Below are 15,159 nucleotides of genomic sequence, written 5' to 3' on the forward strand. Positions count from 1 at the left end.
AATATGGTGGTGGGTTTCAAGGGAGCGGCGTCTGCATGGAGTGGAGCAGACTTTTCCTTTTCTTAGTTGAAGTTTTTCCGCGGCCAGATGTCTCGGGTGCTTTCCTCCAGCCGGAGTGGGTGTGGCCTGTTTGTCAAGGGCTGAGTTCTTCCGGCCAAATGTCTGCTGAGTCTTCCTCTGGCCAGAGTGTGAGTGACTGTGTTGCCGAGGTGACCAGCTGATCAGCATTCTTCTCTTGGAGACCCTCCCGTTGCATAGAGTCTGAGACTGCTCGGCAGGCTACGGCAGGTTCTGATCCTTCTTCTGCGTACTGGTCATGGCTCAGTGTTTACGTGACGGAGCATGTGGGCCCGGAACGGCTTTCTCGTGGGCCTGGTGTATGCAGGTTATGCTGTGGCGCCTCTTTGTTACCCCTTGCTGAGCAGCGAGATTGGGAGGTGAGATTTCGGCCCTCCCCAGGCTGCTGGGCGCCTGTGGGGGATGCAATGGAGTGATATCTGTAACAATTTTGAATGCGATAGTCTGGCCTACCCCTGTGTTGCTGCGCTTCCGCATCGTCTGCCTGGTGAGGGTGGAGAGTAGGAGACGAGAGGGTGGGTTTTCCAGAGGGTGGCTATACGCCTGTAGGGGACACTGATATAAGCACCATTTCAGGAAGTGAGGGCTGTGGACACTATTGTGGCGATGTACGACGGATGTATGTGAGGAGAAGGCCGGCAGGTAGAGGGGAGTTAGAGCTCATTGGGGCACGCACTTGTCTATGGTTTCATCCTCTCCTTTTAGCCAGAGGTTCAGGTCCGGTCAGGGAGTCTTGCCAGGTCTATTAAATATGAAGTTTGTTCACATTTTACTTGCTGTTTTTTTCGGGCTGGACTTGTGCCTTAGGTATTTTTTGGCCATGATGTCCAAAACATTTGTAGAGCTGTGTTCTGGTTTTCAGGCTTAACAGACATTTCATATTATGTCTTGGGTAATCATTCCTGTGGCGTTCTGCTTGTATATCCCTGGATTGTCATTCAGAGCTTGGTAGTCATTTTTGATACATATGTTTAAATGCATTTTTTTCTATTTTCGGTTTGTCATATGTTCTGGTAGGGGGTGGAACACTGCTGTGTCTGTGTCAATACTCCTGTTTGTGACAGCGGACCCTTTTGAGATTCTGGTCGTGCCTGTTCGTAATTGTCCTGCTGACACACTTATCCATGACTGTTGTGTTGGGTGTTAGAAGGTTGATTGGGGCCTGCTCTGAAGATTTAGTTTGGTCGGAGTGTCCTGCCGGAGGTCTGCGATGCTTTACTCCAGCTGAGTTGGGCATGTTGGGGTTCTCGGGTGGCCTTGTCACCTCTGTGACCAGCTGATTGTCCTGCGAGGCTTTCTGTGTTATGCCAGAGCGGTGTGATTTCAGCAACCTAACTGTGCTCTGTGCAGTCGCTGTACATCTAGTGCAGCTTCTCCTCAGGCAAGCAAGAGGAGTAGCACTGCACACGGTGCTGCTGCCTTTTTCTTGCTCTGCTGTTCTGTTCGCCCGGCCAGTGGTCTGCCCTGCCTTTCTCCGCCCAAGGTGAGTGAGTTGGGTTGTTGTGGCTTCCTGCTGTTAATTTTGGTTTGTTTGCACACTTTGCTTTCCGGCGGAGGTCTGTGGTGCCTTCCTCCAGCCAGAGTGGGGACATCTAGGTTACATGAGGGGGCAGGGGGTATATTCTCGGCTAGTAGCTGATTGGCTTACGGGGCTCTCTTTGTGGAGCCAAACCAAAGAGTCTGGCTTGTCCTTGCTCCATGGTGCTGTTCGCCCGACTGGTAGTCTGCAATGCCTCTCTCCGGCGGGGGTGAGTATGTTTGGGATGTGGTGGATTCCTGTGGATTCCTGGTGCTTTAGCTCCCATCCCTCCTGATTGGGTCCTTCTTGGCCCATCTTGTTGGCAGTGCTTAATTGATTCAGTGGAGTTGGGGCCTTCGGTCTCTGTGGTGTGCATGATGTAGGTTGTCCTGACAGAGTCTTTCCCGGTCTCTAGTTTGGTTCTAAGGGCAGCAACATCGGAGACATTGACAGTGAAATCCTTGGGGAAAAAGTTAGTAGCTCTGACAGGTGCTATTCTGGTGGGGCGAGTGTGTCGGATGTCCGAGTTCATATGGATTGGCAACTTGCCTTCCTGGCTGTTGTGTTGGCAGTTATTGTTACTGTTTTCTATGGCGTCCTCCTCTGCTTTCATGTCCTGATGGTTCCTCAGGTTGCGGGACTGGTAGCAGTTCTGACTTTTTATCTTCGTTGCATGCGTTGCCATTGTGGGTGTCTAGGGGTTTGGTGAGCGGTGGGATGATCTGCTTGCCTGGATTGGTTGCACACCTTATCCTGATTAGGAGCAGTGATTATTTGTGCCACTCTGAATATGTAGGTTCACATACTAGCATGTGATTAAGAGGATATTTTACAAAATGCCTTCTTTCTTACACTCTGACTAACATTTGTAAAGCACAAATGCAGAGAAATCCAATTGGTAATAAAAAACATTCTGCTGTTCTGTATTTCCACGTTTCTCACAATAAAATGTGCACCACACTTTTGTTGTTGGGCCTAGCACCTGCAGCCCCATACACCCCAAAGCAGAACCTGAAGACATCATATTTTAACCAGCAGAATCCATGATTTTTTACCATGTGGGTAGCTGTAGATTTTGTGCCCCAGCAGAGCCGTCACCAAGGAAAACCTAACATACCCAGACATTTCTAAAATCTAGACCCTCGGGGGGTGTCCAGGGTGGTTTGACTTTTGAGGTTCTAATGCAGTGTTTTTATCCAGAAGCCCTTGCAAATCTCTAATTGTGCCAAAGATCACCACATTTTCTTCACATTTCTGCAAGGGAAGTTTCTGGAATCTGCAGGGAAGCGCGCGTTTCTTACCATGCAATGGCCCCCCTCTTGGTATTTCACATGTGGGAGTGGGCCATGCACCCACATCAGGACAATGTCCAAAACGCAACATGAACTGATCAAAATGTTCCACCCAAACACCTACACTTTTCTGCGTTGTTGGTGGCTGCAGAATTTGGCCCTAGTTCTGCCGACACCTTGGGAAACCTACCAAAACTGCACATTTCTGAAAACTAGACACACAGGGAAGTCCAGGGTGGCAGGATTTTGTTTTACCCAAAGGCCCTTGCAAACATCAAACTTCGGCTAAAAACAAACATTTTACTCACATTTCTGTGATGAAAAGTTCTGGAATCTGCTGGGAGTCACACATTTACTACTACCCTGTGTTCACTCAAGTTTCCCGATAAAAAGTGGTATCTCACTTATGTGGGTGGGCCCAGCCTCTGCAACAGGAAAGGGTCCCTGCAACAGTAAAGGGCCCAATACACAACATGGATAAATCAACTTTTTCCATTCACAACTCCCCTTTTTTTTTTTTTGCAACTTGCAAGCTGTGGAATTTGGGCCTTAGTTCAGGCAGAACCGAGGGAAACGTACCAAACCAACACAGTTCTCAAAACTAGACATCCGGGGGAGTCCAGGTTGGTGTGCCTCGCATTGATCTCACAACAATTTCTTTCCCACTATGCCCTGTAAACATGCATCTACTTACTAGTAGTGCTAAGAATTCCTAAGAGGATAACTAAAAAGTCCCTACCAATATTGTACAGCCAAGTTAGCAACATTATTTTGTATTCATCTACTAAGCAAAGTAAAGAGAAACAATAATACAATAGCGAATAGAAAGTTAGTCAAGGCTATTGTCGATGTATGCAAAAATGTTTTGAAAGGTTTATTATATAGCTTGTTCTTCCAAGGGGATGTTCATGTCAATTAGAAGGTTCTCAAAACCATCAAACAAAATGGTGATCTTGGATGTCTTTCACGGAGCCAGTAGTGTGATTATTCGCTCATGAGGGACAGGATAATGGATAGGGGATTACAGCGACAACACGTTATAAGAAAAGAGTTGATGATACTGTACTGCTATATCTGAAAGAGACACGTTAGTGATAGATTCCTTACCTTAGTATAGCCCCAGGCATCAGACTGGATCCGGAATTTTTTTGCGTAGCAGTACCCATGCGCGTCTGTAGGCATCGTCCGCGGCTCCGCGTCCGTCGTGGGCGCCGTGATGACGTTGTCGGAGTACTTAGACGCCGCCTACGCGTGCTGACGTCAGTTTTTCTTTTTTCTGCGCCAGCAAGCGCTGATCTGGAAAAAGTGGTACCCTTAGTCTATTTTTGACTAAACTTTTCGATCATTTTTGATCTGCTTCGAAGTCTGTACGACTCCGACGGTGCCGGTAGGGATGCCTGCGTTCAAACCCTGCGCCGACTGCGCCGGAGTCTTCATTGCCTAGGCCTCGACCACGACGACAAGGCCTGTTCCGACTGTCGAGCCCTGACATCTAAGGCTAGGCGGGAGCGGTCCCGCAAGCGACTCGAGCTCCGGCAGTCGGCCCCGCGCCGCTCGAGGTCCCGGTCCGCGAGGAGGTCGAGGGACCGGTCGCGGGGTCGGAGCCACCGTGGCTCCGGGTGTCGTCCACGGTCTTCGGGCTCCTCAGGTAAGCACAAGAAGTCGAAGAGACGTCATCGCTCTTCTGACTCCCCCTGGCGCTCGCGCAATGCGGCCGGGGGTTCGGGCGACACCACCCACGCGACTCTGCTGGAGCCGCAGGTGTCACGGCCTGCGCCATACCCGCCGGTCCCTAGGCAGAACGCGACGCCGGGGAAGATTGATGACTTCCCCATGGCCAAGCGGTCCCGACTGGGTCCCCACGCGGGCCGGGTGCTTATGCCCCGGCGCCGTCGGGTGCAGGGCCCCACTGGATTCGGTTCCGGATCCGGGTCACCGCCGGGCGACCACACGACCTCGCCGGCGCCAACCCCAAGGGTGTCACCCCCGGCGCCGTCCCAGGACGACGCCGTCCCTGGTCCTGCCCTCGGTTCAGGTCCGGCGTCGGAGCGGCGCCGATGGGAGATTTCTATTTATATGACCCGGCCCCATCCTTTGAGCCTGAGTACCAGGCGATGGGTGACGAGGGGGACGGGGGGGGTGTGCGAGGACCCTCTGGCACGCGAGTGTCAGTATTCTACGGACTGGACAGGAGAGCTTAGGGATGCCAGTGGTCTGGATACTTCGCCCGACACTGGTTTTGTCCCCCCTCCTAGCGTGGCTATGGAGGAGGGGGCTGCCTATAGCGTGGTGCTGATGAGGGCTGCCAAGGCCTTGGGCCTTGAGCTCCCCGTCGCGGCCGTTAGGACTAACCTCCTCCCTGAGCTCCTTAAACCGCAGGCAAGCTCGGCCGAGCCTCTGCTGCCGTTTAATGAGGCCCTATCAGACGTTCTTCTGGGCACTTGGTCCAAGCCCGCCACAGGTCAGCCTGTGGATAGGAACGTGGCCAGTCGCCACCGCCCGGCTCCGGACGACCCTTGCTTTCTGTCTACCCACCCCACTCCCGAGAGCCTGGTCATCCAGGCCTCTAATTCCCAGACCGCATTCCCATCGGCTCCCCCCGACCGGGAATCCAAGAGGTACGAGCAATACGGAAAGAGAGTATTCTCCTCCCTAAGTTTAGGATTGCGGTCAGTCAATACCGCATGCCTCTTGGGCCGCTATACCCACTCTCTGTGGGATACGGTCACGGACGTGCTGCCAGAATGCCCGGTGGAGGTCCAGGCTAAATTCGGCCAAGCCCTTGTGGAGGGTCGAGATGCGGCGCGTTATTCCATCCGGTGTGGGCTGGACACTACTGACTCACTGGGCAGAGCGATGGCAACGACGGTGGCGATTCGTCGCCACGCCTGGTTGAGATCTGCCAACTTCTTGGCTGATGTCCAAAACACACTTATGGACATGCCGTTCGATGGCCGTCACCTCTTTGGCGACAAGGCAGACCATGCGCTTGAGCGCTTTAAGGACTCCAGGGCTACGGCCAAGTCCTTGTGCCTCGCAGCCCCGCGCCAGCAAACGGCTGCCTTTCGCTCATTTCGTGGCCAAGGAAGGGGCGCCCCCACACGTTCTGCCAGCCACGGGCCGCAGACCACCATCCAGCGCGGTGGCGGACGTGGAAACCGCCGTGGCGGCGGTCGGGGACAACCGCGAGGCCAGTCCACACCTACCCCTGCAGCATCCGACTCAAAACCCTCCTAGTCCGTGCTTTCAGGCCCATGTGACGCCAGTGGGGGGCAGGGTTCGCCATCACCACCACCACTGGCGCACAGTCACTTCGGACAGGTGGGTGCTGCAAATCATCCGAAGGGGCTACTCCCTCCCCTTTGAGACGTCCCCTCCAGCCATGCCACCGCAGTGCCACCGCGTGTCGGATCACTTGAGACTTCTACAGGAGGAAGTTACAGCCCTCTTGGCCAAGGGGGCGATCAAACGCATTCCTGGGCCAGAAGTAGGGTGTGGTTGTTACTTCCTCTACTTTCTGGTACCCAAGAAGGGCAAAGGGGCCTACGCCCTATCTTGGACCTACGGAACGTCAACAGCTTCCTCCGAAAGGAGAAGTTCAAGATGCTGACATTGGCTCAGGTCTTAGCTGCCCTAGACCCTGTAGACTGGATGTAGCGTCGGACGTGCAGGACCCTAATTTTCACATCCCCGTCCTGCCGGCCCACCGGCGTTACCTGCGGTTCACGGTAGGCCACGAGCACTTTCAGTTTACCGTGCTCCCCTTCGGCCTTACGAGCGCCCCACGGGTGTTCATGAAAGTGATGGCGGTGGTCGCAGCTCATCTGCGCAGGTTAGGGGTTTCAGTCTTCCCCTACCTCGACAACTGGTTGTTGGAAGCGGACTTGCTCCAGACAGGCTTCAGCCACCTCCAGACTACGGCCGACCTCCTGCACCTGCTGGGGTTCTCCATCAATGTGCCGAGGTCACACCTGTGTCCCTCTCAGAAGCTCCTCTTCATCGGAGCGGTTCTAGATTCGGCGCAGTTTCGGGGTTATCCTCCCGAACAGCGGGTTCGGGATATTCAGGCTCTGATTCCGATCTTTCAGCCTTTATCCCGAGTCTCGGTCAGGTTGACACTGCAGCTTCTGGGGCTGATGGCCTCCTGCATCCTTCTGGTGCATCACGCCCGGTTGCGGATGCGGGCTCTGCAGTGGGACCTGAAGTTTCAGTGGGCCCAGCATCAGGGCAACTTGTCCGACCATGTCTTGATCTCGGAGGGCACTGCAAGACAGTTGCAGTGGTGGCTCACGGACCGCTATTGGGTCAGCAGCAGATCCCTCTCCCTACCCCAACTGGAGCACGTAGTTGTGACGGACGCGTCCCTCCAGGGCTGGGGGGGTCACATGGGAGAGGCAGAGATCAGAGGCCTCTGGCCTCCGGCGGAGTCCCAGCTCCATATCAACCTTCTGGAGCTGCGGGCGATCCGACTTGCACTGAAGGCATTCCTCCCCTCTGTCCGGGGGAGTGTAGTGCAGGTGTTCACGGACAACACCACCGCCATGTGGTACTGCAACAAACAGGGCGGGGCCTCTGGCAGTGGCTGGAACATCAGGGCGTGACCCTGGTGGTTCAACACCTGGCAGGTTCTCTGAACGCCAGGGCGGACGAACTCAGCCGTCGGTGCATGATGGATCACGAATGGCGTCTGAACTCGGACGTGGCGCAAGGCCTCTTTCAGCAGTGGGGTGAGCCTTGGTTAGATCTATTCGCCACAGAAGAGAATGTGCAATGTCATCAGTTCTGCGCGTTGGAATTTCCAAGGCGGCACTCGCTCGGAGAGGCTTTTCGTCGCGAGTGGAGTTGCGGTCTATTGTACGCCTTTCCGCCTATACCACTTTTGCCCTGAGTGCTGAAGAAGATCAGGCGCGACCGGGCCCAGGTTATCCTTGTGGCTCCGGACTGGGCACGAAGATATTGGTATCCAGAGCTACTCAGCATGTCTGTCGATCCCCCGATTCGTCTGCCTCTTCGGGAGGACCTTCTGTCGCAGCAGCAGGGGACGGTCCTCCACCCGAACCTGTCCAGTCTCCACCTCCATGCTTGGAGATTGAGCGGCGACAGTTGAGGCCATTTGACTTGCCTCCTGAAGTCTGTAATGACATTCTGGCAGCCAGGCGTCCCTCCACAAAGTCGGTATACGCCTGCAGGTGGAACAGATTTGTGGCATGGTGCACAGCAAAGGCTGTGGATCCACTCTCTGCCCCCCTTTCTGAGGTTCTCCTCTTCCTTCTTTCTCTTGCCCAGCAGGGCTCTGCTCTGGTCACTATTAAGGGCTACCTTTCTGCCCTTTCCGCCTTCTTAAGGCTACCTGATCAGCCATCTTTGTTCAAGTCCCCAATTGTAAATAGGTTTTTGAAGGGCATCCCACACATGTTCCCTCCTGTTCCATTCGTGATGCCTCAGTGGGACTTGAACCTTGTACTTACTTATTTGATGTGCGCTCCCTTTGAGTCACTTCATAACTGTCCTCTCTGCCTTCTTACTCTGAAGACTGCTTTCACCTCTGCCAGGAGAGTGAGTGAGCTCCAGGCTCTTTCTTCCAAACCTCCTTTCCTTTCTGTCCATCCAAACAAGGTTGTGTTGCGGACAAGACCCTCTTTCCTGCCCAACATAGTCACAGCTTTCCACATCGGAAGTCCATCACCTTGCCCACCATCTTTCCGCCTCCGCATCCCTCGAAAGAGGAAGAGAGGCTCCACCGTCTGGACCCAAAACGTGCGCTCTCATACTATCTGGATCGCACACGCCAGTTCCGGGTGGATCACCAACTCTTTGTTGGTTACGTGGGCGCTAAGAAGGGACGGGCGGTGCACAAACGGACCATCTCTCGGTGGATTGTGTTGTGCATCCAGGCATGCTACTCTTTGGCTAAAAAGGAACCTCCTGTTGGGCTGAGGGCCCATTCCACTCTGGCCACGGCGACTACTACTGCCCTGGGCCGGGGAGTCCCCTTACAGGACATTTGTCAGGCAGCTACGTGGGCCTCGCTGCACACGTTCGCAAGACACTACTGCCTGGACAGCCAAGTCCGGAGGGATGGCTTCTTTGGCCGTTCCGTCCTCCAGGACTTTCTGGTGTGATTATTGGTTCACAGACCCACCACCGGGGTTGGTATTGCTGCGGTACCTATTCTAAGGTAAGGAATCTATCACTAACGTGTCTCTTTGAGATGCACAAGTTACTACTTGTGTAACGATATATCTGTAAGAGACATTAGTTAGTGATAGATTCCTTACCGACCCACCCATCCTCCCCGTTCTGCGAACCGATATCTAGGGTTAAGGTCATCCTCTTTCAGGGCCCTAGTTTCATGGCACCAGTGTTGGTTTTTATCATGGCTCTGCGTTTCTGGCACGGAAAAGCTGTGTATAAGAACTAACGTCAGCACGCGGAGGCGGCGTCTAAGTACTCCGACGACGTCATCACGGCGCCGACGACGGACGTGGAGCCGCGGACGACGCCTACCGACGCGCATGGGTACTGCTACGCAAAAAATGTCCGGATCCAGTCTGACGCCTGGGGATATTCTAAGGTAAGAAATCGATCACTAACTAATGTCTCTTACAGATATATCGTTACACAAGTAGTAACTTGTGCATTAAATGTATACCCTGTGTTCAGCGTTGCACATCTGCGTGTTGACACCAATTATACACTCTGGGGCCTATTAGTATGTCAGGCAACTCTGCCTCCAAACAGGTCCTGCAAGGGAAAGGGGCACTACTAGGAGCCAAAAAATCTTTCAGACAGGGTTCCATGTCAGAAAGGTCAGCATGGAAACCCTGCCAGAAACAGTGCATCGTAATCCAGACGGCATAAAGCGCCGTCCATTTGGATTACGTGCTGGTTCCGGCTGCCCGCCGGAAGCCAGCCGGTATGACTGACTGGTTTCAGTTCCGTCCGGCTGAATCAAAATCAACCCTTCGGAATTTAAACCGAAGATGTCGTCAGAATAGGCCCCATATGTTTAATTTCATGATTCCCTGTTTAGGGATTCTCTTGTTGCAACAGAGTGTTTGTATACTAAACAACTACATTGTTATGTTAAAATATTTATACCGCGCACATACACCGAGACGGTTTCTTGGCGTATTTTTTTTAAAGAAAAGAATCCTAATACTAGTGTAGAGGTCATTTCTTCGATATCATTTAGAGTATACTTACACTGTATTTGAGACCATATCTTTAGACTAATGAGGACATGTAAAATTCTGATGTGGGCTGGCAGAGAATTGAGAGTTTGAACCGTTTTGAATAACAGGTCCAGACAGAATATGAAGAAAAGGAATGAGAGAGTGAGACTGACTAGATAGCTCCCTGATATAAACTGTCATTACTGTAAAAAACAGTGATAGAAGTTTTGTTTGAGCTCCGGGTAGGGCCTTGTCTAAATTTGACAATGTTAGAAAGAAAAAAGGTAATGTCATCAAGTTATTAATAGTAACACTGGTTACAGCACTTAGAAACTGCTGGAATAGAGTAAGAGGCGCTGTACTTAAAAAACAACTTTCTAAAGGGAAAAACATCTGACAAGGAAAGAACATTGTAAGACAGGAGTCATAACACTGTTCAAGGATTAATATAAGAGAGAGTAGCCTCTTTAAAGAACGGGCGCTGACTGTTTTCAACAGCATGAATATGCATTTTGCTTCTTGAATCTTAGCATTTTCATTTTTATGCCTGCAAACCTTAAACCAGGCAAAGCATGTCAATTAATTGTAATTTGCAGCTTTTTTCTCCAGTTATATTGCCTGTGGTCGTAATGAACCAAATATCATGATTTTTCAAAGCATCCTAGCAAGTTAAGAATGGGCAAGGATATCACCAAATCAGATTAGAACATGGGAATGTTGAGTGCTGTATTGAAGAAAGTGTATTAGAATATTGGGATGTTGGAAGCTCCATTGAAAACATTGGAGTGCTCTGGGCTTCTAATGGTTGATAGAAGCTCGGATCTCTAAACATTCCAATGTTTGTTCACAGCTTTTGCTGTGAACAAACCCTCACGGAGCCCGAGAGGATTTCAAACTCCTCGGACTCTGTGAGGCCTTTGTTTTCAAATTAGAACATTCTGCCCTCTTGGGGCGGGATGTTCTAATAGCCTTCGAGCCTGCCGTAGTGGGCTCTACCGGTCATTAAAGGCCCATTCACTTGTTAAAGGCCCTCGCCAACGCTGGAGCCAGCCTTTAATGCCCTGTAGAGCCCACTACGGCGGGCTTTACGGCTTTAGTAGCTCATGGCAAATAATGGCTACTAGTGCATTCCAAGGCCTGTGTTACTGTTTCTCTCTTTTTAATTTAGAACATTCTACACACAGTGGTTGGAAAGTTCAAATAGCTTTATAACTCTAATGCCTTGGTTGTTAAAATCCCTCCTCCCGGTTATAACTCAGATTCAGTGCCTTTAACAACCATTCTAGTTCTCGGCAGGAGGCTGTGATTCTACACTGGCAAATGCTCCATGAGGTTTTATCAAGCCTACTTATAGTACCTTTCCTTCCTACTATGGCTGGTTAGTCTGCCTGTGACATTATGTACATATTCATGTTTTCTTTTCCTCCTCTCTTTTTTTTTTTTACAGGCTGGGGTGAGGCAACTTTATGTACAGATTGACTTTGCGGTTATGTAAGAAACATCTTACGTTCTGAATTGTGGACCAAAGTTTCCTGGTACTGTATTGATCTAAAACATTGTGCTCCTCATTTGGAAGCTGAGCCACCATCTACAAAGCATCTGGACTAAGTAGACTCTTCAGCCTTCGAATGTCTACTCATGGAATTTACTTCTGGGGAGTAATCATTAAAAAATGTGTGCTGGACCATTGGTTTTGTCTTTTCTCAACTCACCAACCCTTTTTGTTCCTCTGCTATTGTACTTTATTTTTGATTTGTACAAAAGCATAATTGGGATCTATTCCATTATACTTTGTTTTGCTTATAGTTCATACCTCTTTTTCTTCCCAAAACCAATGTTATCATGTATTGGACATTTGTTTCATGCCGTAATGTCACCCATGTTGACATTCATCTGCATAGTCATATGTTCATAAAACCTGTTTGTACTTTGCAAACTTAATGATCCAAACCATATTGGGTTTTCAAAGTGCCTTTACATCTTCAATTGTATTTGCCAATGTAGGTTAAAAAAAAAGCATCAAATGTTTTTTTTCCTTTAAATGTTTTGTAGTGATATTGGTTTTACAGAGGACTCCTGCCCATGATGTTTTCTTGAGTTGTTTTCATGTATTTAAAAAAACGAGAGCATTTAGTTATATTCCATTTTTAATACTGAATTTATATACAATGAGTATTCTCAAGATTATAAAGGAAGATAAACATTTAAAAATATCTGTGAATGTACAAATCTGTACTCTTGTTAATAGTTGTAGATGACATCAGACAATTTTTCTCCTCCTATCGCAGGGTCCGAAATATACAGTCTTACTTGGAAAGTGGCATCCTTGACCAGTGAATGGAATTTATATACATTTTTCAAAGTTTCTTTTTTTAACTAAAATGAAAGTTGAAGCATAACCATTGTCTTCTTTTCTGAAATATCATGTTCTCAGACTGAAAAATGTACCCTGTATTAAATGGTTGCTGCTTTTTTTTGTATTTAAATATACCCTGAAAAGGTGAACTGGTAACATGGGCCAGGAGGGGGCGGGGGGCTTGGACGTATTCAAAAACATGCAATATTTATCTGAATTTGTGAATGTTAATCAAATGTTGTGCTACCCTAAAAAAGTATTTCACATTTGTCTTTCCGCATAGCCTATTGCTTTTAATGCGTAGGTTTTATACAATAGTAGGGTTTGTTTTGCTTTCTACGAGTTTGAATCATAATGTTGGAATTCAGCTCTTTCCTCTTTTTACGGGGTCGGAGGACACGCTCCATGTCTCTCTATCATGTACTTATTTGGTAGGCTTTGAAATTCTAAATATGGACATTTTTCTGTCTGCATTTTAAGAATGCAGATCTGTTTACAGGCAACAGGAAAAGCATGGGCTGTACCGCTCATGATCTATACAGCAGAACAATCACTTTATGCTTGTTCCCTCAGCAAAAGCAAACTTTTGCTATGCGTGAAAGAGCTGAATTCCTTCTATCAATGGTATGAGTCAATAATCATATTCAAGGGACTATTAAACACGATCAATTTAGCCCATCCTTCAGTGGTAGAAAAAATACCATTACTGCAGTGCAATAGAGTGGTTATGTCATGATCAGTGAAGGGATTTGAGATACTGAGATTGACATTTGATATTCAAGCACCACGTTCTAAGTATATTGATTCCAAAATTTAAATTGGTGGTTTGCATTATTAACTGGAACTCATGATGTACCAAATGTATGGTCCGCAGGGCCAACTCTTCTAATTTTACGTATTAAATAAGATTGCCTATGCACATTATACAGAACATGCACAGACTTGTTCTGGTGCCATTGGTACTTTGACTATTGGAGTTACCATTGTGTTTTTTTCCTGAGATTTTAACCAATTTATTTTTTAATGTTGAATAAAATTGAAAAGTGGCCCAAGGTAATTCTTTAAAGTGTGAAAGTCGGTGCTACTAATGTTTTTATCGTCTTGTGCATTTTCTTACTAAAAAAAATAAATGGACGAAATTGCTTGGATTTAAGAGAACAAAATCCAGGTCACAGTTTACAAGATTCCATCTTGACATATTTGTCATATTTATGATTTTAGAATATTTGTACAATATGATACATACATTTATCTTAGTGCTCCTGAACCGGAGTGCCAATTTTAGGTCCAGCACTCCAGTAAAGGAGGGGAGCCAGGATGCAGCATGCCAATTTGTATTCTATCATTTTATTTCTGCCTGTTATTGAGAAATATCTCTGATTCTGTGCAGGCTTTATTAGTGTGATCTGATAGAGACATCTAGTTGTAGATTCCTTAACATTTGAATTCTCCCCAGGTGTCAGACTCGAGCTGGAAATGTTTTCTCTGCGCTCCAGGGGGTTGTGCTGCATGGCTCCGTATGACGTTGGTTCCGTATATGACATCAGTGGAACCATATAAGTCCCCTCTGGCGCACTGACATCAGTTTCTTCTTTTTCCGCACTGCACACGGATTCGAAGTAGCGTATCTCTGGCCATTTTTCGCCCCTCTGTGATGAACTTTTCCCATCTGAAACTGTGTGTTAAATACCTCTGCCCTCTGGGTTTAAGTACTGTGGGCCCTGTGCTTGCCAGATGTCTGGTACGGACTCACATTCTATCTGTATGTGGTGCTTGGGCAAGCATCACGACGCCAATGAGTGTGACACCAGCAAGTGGTTTAAGCCAAAGGCACTGCGGTTGTGGTGCATGAAACTTCTGACAGCACGGTTGTCGCGGGCCTCCAGCTCCTCGCAGCGTCGGTCATCCTCCCAGTCCAGGGGTCATTCCCTTGAGCGCCGCTCTTCACCCAGTGGTCAACGGCAGTGGTCCTCGTCTCCTGCTGCATTTCATGGTAAGTGGCTTCACAAGAGATCGAAGTCCCAACCCTCTCTGGCTCCTTCAACTCGCAATGTGGATTGCAGACACTCTTCTACCTCCGCTCCGGTATCGCTCCCGCGCCTCCCAGCTTTTGCTGGAGCCAGGGAGACCTGGAACCAGATGCAGGAGTACTACTAGGCTCTTCATGCTTTCTTTGGGCCCTTGTCTCCCTCAGGAGCGCATATGAGCACCTAGGAGGTCGAAGGGGCAGTAACTGCATCATCGCCAGCGAGTTCACCCTCGATGGCAGTTCCAGTCTCAGACACAGAGGCGTCTGTGCACAGTCCTTTCGAGCTTCCACTAGTGACGTCGGTAACCCACCACTGCCTATTTCTACGGTGCCGAAGGACTCCCAGCCGGAGTCCATGCACGACACTGTGTGTTTCGTAGGGTCAGCTTCAGCTCGGCTCCTTGCATCTGCACCATTGTTGTCTGATGCCTTTCCTCCTTCCCATGTGGAGGTCGATACGGAGCCGTTTTCGGCACCAATGGTTTTGGTGGATGTTTCACAGGACCAGTTTGTGGAAGGACGTTAGGGGATAGCCCCCTTGGAGCAGGCAATGCTTGTGGCTCCTACTATGTTGGACTGCTGGATTGCCGAGCTAAGTGAATTGAGCAGGCTAGATGAATCCCCTGCTTCCTCTTTTTTATCGCCTCCTGGCCTTGCCTTGGAAGCCAGTTCTTCTTTGGCAGAAGTTTTGAAAACAGTGGCTGATGTCT

The 15,159-nt window shown here is 49.3% G+C and overlaps 1 protein-coding gene across 2 annotated transcripts in view; it reads left to right on the forward strand.

Moving 5' to 3' along the window:
• The window catches only part of SLC30A7 (solute carrier family 30 member 7), a 228,986-nt gene extending 215,500 nt beyond the window's left edge, over positions 1–13,486 (forward strand). The window contains exons 11-12 of one of the 2 annotated variants that reach the window (XR_013594931.1): positions 11,512–12,762; positions 13,023–13,486. Coding sequence is in view for 1 of the 2 variants with exons in the window: in XM_078644589.1 (XP_078500715.1) it covers positions 11,512–11,559 (48 nt within the window). In the remaining variant the exon portion in view is untranslated. Of the gene's footprint in view, positions 1–11,511 lie in introns of both variants that reach the window. The other variant, XM_078644589.1, reaches the window with a different exon arrangement.
• The last annotated feature ends 1,673 nt before the right edge of the window (positions 13,487–15,159 follow it).

The sequence above is a fragment of the Lissotriton helveticus genome, chromosome 1_1 (assembly GCF_964261635.1).
Source record: "Lissotriton helveticus chromosome 1_1, aLisHel1.1, whole genome shotgun sequence".
Taxonomy (NCBI): domain Eukaryota; kingdom Metazoa; phylum Chordata; class Amphibia; order Caudata; family Salamandridae; genus Lissotriton; species Lissotriton helveticus.